At 38.0% G+C, this 12,225-nt stretch overlaps 1 protein-coding gene across 1 annotated transcript in view; it reads right to left on the minus strand.

The window, feature by feature from the left end:
• mmp17a (matrix metallopeptidase 17a) overlaps positions 1–12,225 on the minus strand; it is an 87,901-nt gene that overhangs the window by 40,023 nt on the left and 35,653 nt on the right. Inside the window, exons 2-3 of the mRNA XM_052103908.1 lie at positions 7,348–7,480; positions 6,359–6,494 (exon numbers count right to left, since the gene is read on the minus strand). Of these exons, the coding sequence (XP_051959868.1) occupies positions 6,359–6,494; positions 7,348–7,480 (269 nt within the window). The remainder of the gene's footprint in view (positions 1–6,358; positions 6,495–7,347; positions 7,481–12,225) is intronic.

Genomic DNA, 12,225 nt, shown 5'->3' on the forward strand with positions numbered 1-12,225 from the left:
TAATGGTAAATTAATGAAATAAGTGTCCTGAGATATCTCACCAGTCTCTATGACGGCTCTAGGCAGCAAACAAAAATGTGTCCCCAGGCCACGGTCTTTAACCCTTTTGCCTGTCAACCCTTTTGCCTGTCAATCATTTTGCGTGTTCTCCAGGGCTGGACTGGGAAGAGAAATCAGCTTGGGAGTATAGCAACTGGCCCAAAAAGTTGTAGGGGGGGGGGTTAACTTTTCTTTTCTGCATATCGCGGTGCCGTTTTTGTGATCCGTTCTGCATAACGTGGTGGCTCATTTAAGCTTATCACGGCCCATTCCGCCCGTTTCGCGGCCAACCCACAGGACCCCTCGGTTCTCCCGATGGCCAGTCCTCCGGGAAAATGCCAGGTATGCCAGATTACCAGTCCAGCCATGGTGTTCTCATAGTGTTGTATTTGAAGCGTACCATTAAATCCATATATAGATTCATAATAGTTGTCAGTTGAGGGTGCTGTTTTGCAACTGTTTTATTTGACAACCATGGGAATGCACACTAATGTTGCTTTTTTGCTCAGTGTTGGTCTCAATTTTATCTTTGATGTGTGGGTTTTGGGAAGATAGCTAATTCAATGGCGAAGTCTTGTGGTAGTAGAAAGGCTAAAATTACTTTAGCTGCATGAATGTGTGCCACTGTTATAAAGCTTCTCTCATGCACTTATGAACAAATATTCCATGTAGTCTCAATAATATGATTTTATAAAACTCCATGAATAATATTTATACATCTTTTTTTAATAGTTTTAGATGAATTATAGCTTGTCAAGCAGCAAAATACTGTTGAAATGACTTGAAATTGAATGTAAACTTCCTTACATAAAACATATTTCACCATGTTTTTCGCCATGTGTTTGGAAAGAGTATGTCTCTGATTGATCCCTGTCATAAAGCTGTGCCAGTCAGAGATGAAACTGATACATTTGTGACTAGAACTGAAGCCTCAGTGTTGGTAAGAGTTGATGGAAAGAAACAGGACATTGGGTTTTATCCTGATCTTACAGCTCTAAGCAACAAAAACACAAGACAAAAGCTCAAAATGCAGCTTTTGCTTGAGTTTTAAAGTAAACCTCAGTCTTGCAGGATTGTCAGGGAGCTCTGAACACCGCCTTTTACAATTTCCATCACAAAAACGTTCCTCAACAACAGTGTATTGGATAGGAGGCTGTCAGTGCTGAAGAGAGATTGGCAATGAAATGTGCGGTGACTGTATCTGTTCTTGAAGCGTGTCTACATGTTATTTGTATGTGTCAATATGAGGTGTGTATTAGGTTTTGTTTACACACACTTTTCTGGAGTTTCATACCATGTTTCTCATTACAGAAGCTCAGTGTAATCTCACATTCTCTATGTTGCCAATCATTCAACTCTTACCTATAGTGTGAAATACACCCCATGCTACTACATGTTTGTCCTCACACATTGATTATGACATGTCTATGAGGTGGAAGAAAGAAAATCACCCAGGTTTGGTACAACATGTGTGAGAAAATGATTTTTGTTTGAACTATACCTATAAAAGGACTCAACAGAGTCATTTGAGACCTTGATGTGTGTGGTCCATTCCCTGCCACCCTTTGTTTTTCTGTGGGTATAATTTTCGCCTGAACCCACCCTCTATGTGTTAATGAGTTTTACCAGATCTTTACGGTGACCACCGCAGAGCCACCCACTTCTGGCCCTGGGTGAAATTACTCTTACTCTATAAGCAAGCAGAGGGAGCTCTATCAGGCTCATTCAATCCTTGTAAGGTGCTTTGCACCTCAGGCTCGGCTATAGCGGCCAAGGTGCGCCAGCATGCCGGGTGAGAGGCCAGTTGCTGTAATAAAGCTTGTAATGGCTTGTCTTAGGAGCAGTGATAAAAGCCTTGCTTATGTCCAAGGCAATAGAGAAGGGGTGTACGGAAAGAGACAGACAGGAGGGGAAGGAGAGACAGTGATGGATTCTGAGTCATTATTGCAATGTACCATGATAGAGTGTAACGATTGAGGACCGAGGCTGACAAAGGTTGAGGATCCAAGTGCAGTTAACTTCATTTAAACAAATGGAAACAAACAGAGATGAACAAACAAAACTACCACGATGGGCAAAAATGAAAACAAAACACTGGAACTGGGAACACCGGCATGGGAACGAACATCACCTACATACAACCACGTTCACAAACAATCAACGAAAAACAGGGACTAAACCAAAAACCAGGATATATATACATGAACATAGAACTAAGGGGCCAATGAACAAACAGAACACCAAACAAGATAACGAGGGAAGCAAATGGCAAACTTAACGAGGGCAGGTGAAAACAATGAACAGTGAACAGGAGGGCTGACAGGAAGACTATGGAGGTACAAGGGTGACAAAAGTGAAAACTAAGGAATAACAAAAGTGACAAAATTACAAACAAAGGGCAACAGTGAGACAAGACAGGGTAACCGTTACATAGAGGTTCCTCTGAGAAGAGATCTTATAAAATGTTTGGGTGAGGGAAGAATCAATATACTGACAGTGTAAACCAGGGGCAAGGCCAGAAATCTCCAAATGTGTGGACCTTGGTGAAACGGGTGACCACCATTCTGTGCCTAATTTCATTGCGAATATAATGACGCACGCCTCTTTCCTTAGCCTTTATGAGTCAATATTTGCTCATTTACCTAATACTTAGTGTTGCATAATTACATGAACAATAAAAAATTATATATATATTTTTTAACAATTATTAAATGTATTATTAGAAATGTATCTTAATAGGTCATATAGATGCAATTGTAATGGGGTTGTCTCTGCGTTGTGTTGAATAAAGCACTCGATTGACAATATCTCACACCTTTGGTGTATTTTACTCTGTTTAATCACATTGAAAAGTGATGGTCAGTCCCAATAATCATGCTCACGCATGTTGTATAATTAGGGTGAACATTAATCCAAACATTACTACACATAAATCATGGTAGCTTGAGAAGAGAGCATACAATACACTTTCAACCATGACAAAACAAAATACATGTTAATGTTAACCCCCAAAAATGCAATAAAATTAATTAAAATATTTTTCTATGGGAGCACTCTCCCAACACAACCACTCTCTTGGCTGGTGCGAATCTTAATGGCCCAATTGGAACCAGTTCGTTACACAGCACCAGCCAGTGGATGGAGAGTGCATCTTAAATATAATTAAAGGGTCATACACAAAATTAAGTAAAGCAAGTGGAAGCACCTTTCTGACCCTGTTACACCATGAAAAATGAAATGGCCATAGAAATAAATACAATTACTTAAAATAAGAGATATTGCAATAAACATAATTATTAGACACTTTTCAGTCCTCATGCTTTTCACAGGTGTTGGCTGGGTTTCCCAAAGCACTAAGAACAACATTAGTAGCACTTAAGTAGTACTTAATCTCTACTGTGCATTTCCCAAAAGCATCATTATCTAAGTAAAAGTTTTTGTAAATTAATGAGAGCTTTGAACCACTTAAGTCCATTAAGTGCAACTTAAATGTATCTTTCTTGAATCTTTCAATCTTTCCTAAATAAATAAATAAAATATGTTTATCAAAAGAGGTTAGAGTGAGTGTGCAATGAGAGATTCCAACTCACCTCTGGCTTACGTTCTGGGCTTCGCGGAGCTGCTCTAATGTCGCAAAACATTTCTTTTGATTAGTGATATAAAATAAAAAGTCTGGTGAAAAACGTGAGTGAATCAGATGTTCTATTTAAGAGCTGTCCTATAGATTTAGGGAATGTTACATTCAAATCAAGGCTAAAGAGTAGACAAGCACAGAAGACAAACTTCTTGTTCGAGAACCATTTCTGCAGTTGTAGCTACTGAATTATGACAATTCACCTGTTGTCCCAATGTCCTTACATCCTGAGATGGTCTGAGACCATATTCATCATTCTCATAGACAACACTATTCCTGAAAATTGTTCCCAGATTACAAACAGGGAAGAAATAGTGACAACTCGTCATATGCGTGTTTTCCGCATGACAGCGCGAGCACCAACGCGCCAATAAACCTCTAAACACACAGCGAATCAGAGACACGCATCGACGATCAAGTGTGCTTCTTCAAACGTGCATATTTGTGTCTAACAGCGTTTCTTGCCATTTGTTACTCCGAGAAGTCTTAAAGGTTGCCTGCCGCACAGTTGCACAGATGACGAGCAAAATTACCCGCTAATTTCATACCCTCCCATATCATCTACAGAAACATCTACCACACTCCCATGTAAAATTCTAATAATAATAATATATTAAGTGAGACAAAGCGTGGATATATTTAGAACAGTAATATGATGACTATCTTGCATGTGAGCTATTTTGCATGCAACAAAATGCAGTTTCTTTTATTTGCAAACTGTTCTTATATTCCTGCAGTTTTGATTGGGTTGACCAGCCATCAATCTGGGTGGACTAGTGACACTCTGGCCCTTATGTGGCCTCGTGCCTGGTGTAAACACTGAGCTCTGATCAACACAAGTTGATCTTTAATACACATCAAGATTCTTCAGGGAAGCCACTGTTTCTACGGTTAAAGGAATAGTTCTCCCAAAAGATACAATTCTGTCCTTCTTTCATCAGTGGAACACAAAAGGAGACAGAATAACAGCCTCAGTCACCATTCACTTTCTTTGGATCTTTTTTTAACACCATGAATGTGAATGGTGACTGAGACTAACATTGTGCCTAACATCTCCTTTTGTGTTCCACAGAGGAGAGAGAGAGTCATGCGTGTTTAGACAACATGATGGTGAGTAATGATGACAGAATTTTCATTTTTGGATGAACTATCCATTTAGGGTTACTTGATTATTTCATTGCATTACTGTCATTTTTATCAAATAATTGCAAGCATATAATGCAGACTTTTCTCGTTTCAATTTATAATAATTGGGATAGACATCAAATACGGTTTTGAATGTTTCTTATCGTTAAGTAGAGGACAAAGGGGGCAGTTGTTACATTTTTGACATTTTCCTACAAATCTACTTTCCATCTTTTGGTATTAGAAACATTTATATGTGGCAAAAGTAACTGTGCCATTAATAGACTTAAAATTAAAAAGACACGATTATAAAATGGAAATTTAATAGAAGAAGTGTTAGAGTGTTAATAGTGTTTCAGGCAAATGTAATGCTTGAATTGTATTAACTCATTGTATCTCAAAGAAGAGCACACCTTCAAGTAATTATATAATTGCTATAATGCTTGTTAATATTACTGAAAAGTCTTCAACTTTATACTGAACTAATTCTTTTAGCTGTCAAGATTAATGTGTTTAAAGCAAAAGTCTACCAACATTACTGGGTTCCCATAGTCATGGAAAACCTGGACATATCAGTGAATTGTAATGTTTTTAAAGGATTTTTTGGTTCTTTCCAGGGAAAAGTCACTGAAATCAATATATTAATACAAATGTAAAATTATATTTTACCAATATAAATTTCAAGTCATTTCAGCAGTGTCTTGCTGCTTGACAAGCTATAATTCATATAAAACTATTAAAAAAAAAATAGTTTTCCAATTCTTGTATAAATATTATTCATGGAGTTTTATCAAATCATATTAATGGAGACTACATGGAATATTTGTTCATAAGTGCATGAGAGAAGCTTTATAACAGTGGCACACATTCATGCAGCTAAAGTAATTTTAGTCTTTCTACTACCACAAGACTTCGCCATTGAATTAGCCATCTTCCCAAAACCCACACATCAAAGATAAAATTGAGACCAACACTGAGCAAAAAAGCAACATTAGTGTGCATTAATGGTACGCTTCAACTACAACACTATGAGAACACATGGCTGGTAATCTGGCATTTTTCCGGTGGGCTGACGCACTTTGGGGTCGATCAGGGGAGGACTGGCCATCGGGAGAACTGAGGGGTTGGGTTGGTTGGCCGCGAAACGGGCAGAATAACGCCACGTTATGCAACAACGGCACCGCGATATGCAGAAAAGGAAAGCTAAACCTCCCCCTACAACTCTTGGCTCACATACAGCAGTCTCTAGATCAGTCTCTACTCAGAATAGTGCCAAAAAGTGAGCTGCAGTTCTGCAGACTGAAATGCCTTAATGAGTGAGGACAACGGAGAATGGCCAGAATGGTTCAAGCAGACAGAAAGGCTATGGTAACTCAGATAACCACTCTGTGCAATTGTAGTGAGCAGAATAGCATCTCAGAATACACAACATGTTGAACCTTGGCGGATGGGCTACAACAGCAGAAAACCACATTGGGCTTTTTATTAGGACCTTAGTGTTCCTAATAAAGTGCTCAGTGAGTATATAGCATTATACTCTAGTGAAAGCCATATCTGTACCTCCAGGAAAGGTGCCTCTTGTTCCATTTGGTTTGAGGGGCCAATGCTCGCTTTCTTCTGCCTGCAGATATCTCTGGTTCTGACATGTCTGGCAGTGAGCAGCGTGGGGTCTTCATTAAGCCCAAGGTTGCTTGGTCTGCAGAGAAACACATACATGCACAAATACAGAGTCAGACACCTGTGTAGAGTGCAGATAAGTCAACGGATTTCTGGTCCTGTAGACTACAAAAGAAAACCTGCCAGCTACAGTGAACTAGATGGACATGAGGTGAAAATGGCCTGAGTTAAGTCAGTATTCCTTAAAAAGCACCAAAATGCAAGGACAACAAGGACCAGAGTTTTGTAACAAATTCTCAAGCTTCATATAATCCTTGTGAGATAAAGGTACAAATATCTGACTTGCTGTGTGATGGAGGGCTTTGTGCATGAGACTCAACACAACATACTCACACAGACTACTTAAAGCTGATGTGTACAGTTTTTGCAATGTTAAATACCTTGTTCTCCTATCCCATCTTATTATGATGATATAACTACAAGTAAAGCATTCATAGATGGTTTTCACCGTAAAGTCTAAACACTGTTGCTCTGTTTGTTTGAGCCTTTTGAACAGCCAGGCATAGTAACAATGGATCAACCAATTACATGAGTTTGGGGGCAGGACTATCTGTTTGTTTGACCAATGACAGATGGAGGGAGCATTCAGGAAAGCTGTTTGAAAACATTATTTATTTTTCTATTACAATTCTGTTTGGTGACAAAAGTGGCGCAAAAATAAATTTTGCTTTAAATATTGAATAAATATTAGAAGTATACCAAAACAAAGGTGGTTTGAGGTGGAGAAGGGAAGCTGGAAGAATGGTCACATACTGTTTAAATACCATTGCATTGCGATTGAGAGGATTAAATGAACATGGTTCTCCCGAACTTCCATTTAGAACTTCGTTTCAAAAGTATGTTTCTCAAGTAAAAGCATCTACAGTACTAACCTAGAACTCCAGTTTCTTCCAGGGCTCCAAACCTCTGCATAGCTTTGATGGCCTCGGTCAGTGCTTCTTTAGTCTGAAGCTGCCCATTCACAGGATCAGAGGGTGGGAGATAGCCAAACTTCCTCAGCCAATCCTGTGGTGGAAATAACAGGTGTTGTTAAAGAGCATTGTCTCATTTGTAGATTATATCCATTTTTTCACAAAAAATTGCACCAAATACTTCTCAACAGAGTGGGTATTGTCTCGGATAGTGAATGAACAATATGCTACTGTTCATAATATACTGTGTATATATATATATATATATATATATATATATATATATATATACCCACTAAATAAGGACTGTAAATAAAATAAAAGCAATCGAATTTATTACATGGTAATTTATCGTAATAAATCTCATATCACTATTTAGGGATAAAAGGCCCCCAAATAAAGAAAATGTAGTATATAATAATTAAAACAATTATAACCAGGTATATGATATAATATACTGTATAATACATATTATAATTCAGATCATTCAAATACATTACATTATATACAGATATTGTAATAAAAGACAAGCAGTTAGACAATACAAAAAGTGGCTTTAGAAGAGAAAATAGTGTTTTATACTTCCATAACATTGAACATAATGTTATTATTGGCCTAATTCTGTCTGAACTATTTTTAATTGGCCCATGTATTCATGCACCTTACTTTGGTTGCATCGCATATCACTAGTTTTCAGCATCTCTAGTCATAAATACAGTGTTTTTAGAATGCTGTGCCAAGTTAAAAATACTGCCACAGATTTGAAAAAACATAAAATTGCTACTTCTAGATTAAATTATTTCCAATGGAAGGACAAGTCCTTATTGCGGAATTCACGTTAGGCCAGGAGGTATGATTAATTTGCTTACGTTAATTGCTAACAATTGCAAAGTTATTTTCACATACAGACACATATATATATATATATATATATATATATATATATATATATATATATATATATATACTTTCCAGATTTTTATTGTAAAGGGTTTAAACAACATTTTCCATGCTTTTAATGAACAATTAATGAACATGCACCTGTGGAACGGTCATTAAGACACTAACAGCTTACAGATGGTAGGCAATTAAGGTCACGGTTATAAAAACTTAGGACACTAAAGAGACCTTTCTGCTGACTCTGAAAAACACCAAAAAAAAAAAGATGCCCAGGGTCACTGCTCATCTGCGTGAATGTGCCTTAGGTATGCTGCATGGAGCCATAAGGACTGCAGATGTGGCCAGGGCAATAAATTGCAATGGCTGTACTGTGAGACCCCTAAGACAGTGCTACAGGGAGACAGTGGCAGACCACGTGTAACATCACCTGCACAGGAACAGAATATCCGAATATCACACCTGCGGGACAGGTACAGGGTGGCAACAAAAACTGCATGAGTTACACCAGGAACGCACAATCCCTCCATCAGTTCTCATACTGTCCGCAATAGGCTGAGAGAGGCTGGACTGAGGGCTTGTAGGCCTGTTGTAAGGCAGGTCCTTACTAGACATCACCGGCAACAATGTCGCCTATGGGCACAAACCCACCTTCGCTGAATCAGACAGGACTGGCAAAAAGTGCTCTTCACTGACAAGGTTTTGTCTCACCAGGGATGATGGTCGGACTCGCGTTTACCATCGAAGGAATGAGCATTACACGGAGGCTTGTACTCTGGAGCGGGATCGATTTGTAGGTGGAGGTTCAGTCATGGTGTGAGGCGGTGTGTCACAGCATCATCGGAATCTCAATGCTGTGCATTACAGGGAAGACATCCTACTCCCTCATGTGGTACCCTTCCTGCAGCCTCATCCTGACATGACCCTGCAGCACGACAATGCCACCAACATACTGCTCGTTCTGTGCTTGATTTCGTAAAAGACAGGAATGTCAGAACGCCATGGCCAGGGAAGAGCTCAGATCTCAATCTCATTGACCACGTCTGGGACCTGTTGGATTGGAGGGTGAGCGCTAGGGCCATTCCCCCCCAGAAATGTCTGGGAACTTGCAAGTGCCTTGGTGGAAGAGTGGGGTAACATCTCACAAAAAGAACTGGCAAATCTGCTGCAGCCCATGAGGAGGAGATGCACTGCAGTACATAATGCAGCTGGTGGCCACACCAGATACTGACTGTTACTTTTGATTTTGACCCCCCCTTTGTTCAGGGACACATTATTCCATTTCTGTTCATCACATGTCTGTGAAACTTGTTCAGTTTATGTCTTAGTGGTAGAATCTTTTTACGTTTATACAAATATTTAGTGTGCTGAAAACAAAAGCAGTTGAAAGTGAGAGGGCATTCCTTTTTTTGCTGAGTTTACATATATATATATATATATATATATATATATATATATATATATATATATACACACTGATCAGCCACAAGATTAAAACCACCTGTCTAATATTGTGTAAGTCCCCCTCGTGCAGCAAAAACAGCGCCAACCCGCATCTACGAATAGCATACTGAGATGCTATTCTCTCACCACAATTTGTCAGTTTGAACCAGTCTGGATGTTTTTTGTTTTTGGCACCATTCAGAGTAAATTCTAGAGACTGTTGTGTGTGAAAATCCCATGAGATCAGCAGTTTCACAAATACTCAAACCAGCCCATCTGGCACTATATATCTAAATTACTATTTTTAATATTTGAAAACAAAATTGCAGTTGACAAAGCTGATTTTGGAACTGACATAATGGGGAACTGGCAACTAAACTGGCCAAATATCATCTGATTAATTTGCTTGGCCAATATAAATCGGTCTATCACTAGTCCCAGATGCTTTAATCCTTTTGGAAGCATATCAAACCTCATGAAATCTCAGCCTTACCACCACCAGTGACTCTAAAGAGAAAATCAGCAGCTCTTACTAACACCCACTTGCTGACTCAAACATGCAGCATGCAAACTTCACTTGACATCGATGGCTAATAAGAGTGCGCTGAATGACTATTAATAAGCCATTGATTTGAGTTGGAATTTCAGGGAGATCCTGACACACTCAAAACCACATTTTCTCCATTGTTGTGTATTAAGCAAGACCATGTTGAATTTTAATGGTGTTTTGATTAAATGGTGCATGTGATGAATAAGATGATCAATAACCTGGACAATCTCCACAAAATTTCACCAATTCATTTTTAATATTGCTTTGCACTTGTGCAGCAATCTGCAAAGCACTAAGACATCCCAGCTCTACTTCTGCACAGGCCTGCATGCAAACTGTTTTCTTCGTGATTTAATTAGCCTACACAAGCATTGTGCTAAAGCACAACGCTACAGTAATTTGGTTAATTAAAATGCAGAATCTTTGAAAGGGTCTCGCATGATTAATTATGCCACCATCATCATCATCATCACCAAAAAAAAAAAACATTAATTACATAAATTAGATGTGCAGAAGAGAGTGATTTAAAGGAATAGTTCACCCAAAAATGAAAATTTGCTGATAAAAGTATCCGAGTTTCTTCATCAAAACAGAATTTAAGACTTTTAGGATTTCATTTCAGGCCTCCTCCTCTAAACAATAAAAGGGAATGTACTACATTTTTTGATAATCCAAAAAGCAAATTTAGGGAATTTGCATCAAAATAATCCACACGACTCCAATAAACAAATACAAATCTTCTGAATGCAAAAGATATATTATTTTTTAGAAACGAAACGATAATGATATACTTTTTAACTACAAAAGTTCACTTCTGTACATCTCTGTGATGCGTGCTCATAAGAAGGATGACGTAAGCTCGTTGGTAAGGTCACACGTCACGTGGAGGAGGAGTCAAGAAGTGTGTCATTGTTTGAATGTACAGAATGGAGGACATTCACTTGCATTGTTTAAAGAAGGAGGCCTGAAATGTAATCCTAAAAGTCTTAAATTCTGTTTTGACGAAGAAAGAAACTCAGATATATCTTGGTAAATTATCAGCAAATTTTCATTTTTAGGTGAACTATTCCTTTAAAATATCAAAGCTGGATGATTAAGGCATTATGAGAATGTTGGCTTTTCCTTTGAATGCCAATTTAAGAGTAAGGTCTTGCCCCTGTTCGGCAGGACTTAGACATACCCACTTGCAGCATGTCAAGGTCTTGCCAATCAGGGAAGCAAGTAAACCTCTTCCCTTTAGTATAAGAAAGGCAAAGACTGACAAGCAAAAGTCTTCAACTTGAAAAATAGAATAGAATAGCACAATTGAATATCAGCTACTGGTGCACATAAAAAAAAAAAAAAAAACATCAATATTGCATTCATAACTTGTTTTTATATTACATAACTGAGGAGTTGAAAAGTAAAAAAAAAAACAAGGTTAAAGAGACATTTGTAAAAGTGGAGGACATAAGTATATAGAATAGTGAAGTTTCAATCTCAATTGCTTCTTAGTCTGGAGTGCACTTGAGATATACAGAACACTTGCAGAAGAGTAAAGAGTGTACAACTTGAGTTAAAGAAAATTAACAAATAAGTTCTCTAATATTTACAATTTTCCTCCTAGACAGCAACAAGTTTAAATGGAGAGCAAATTTAGACCCCAGCTTTAGACCCCAGCTTTAGACGCCAGCTTCTCCTCTAGTGTTTCAGAAGAGATCAAAACAACATCTCAAACTGTGCTCAGATTTGCCAAGATTCATAATTCTGCAATCAATCAAATGTCAGATTTTTAAAAATGAACTACAAGACCAAGACCAAATTATCTGGACTAACCTATCTACATTAATACGTTAGCTTATTCACAATAGACAATATTATATAGACAATTTTGCATTCATACCCGTCTTTGAATCAGAAAAACAAACAAAAAAATAGTTAAAAAGTTTACCTCTTGAGAGTAAACTTTG

The sequence above is a fragment of the Xyrauchen texanus genome, chromosome 34 (genome assembly GCF_025860055.1).
Source record: "Xyrauchen texanus isolate HMW12.3.18 chromosome 34, RBS_HiC_50CHRs, whole genome shotgun sequence".
NCBI lineage: Eukaryota > Metazoa > Chordata > Actinopteri > Cypriniformes > Catostomidae > Xyrauchen > Xyrauchen texanus.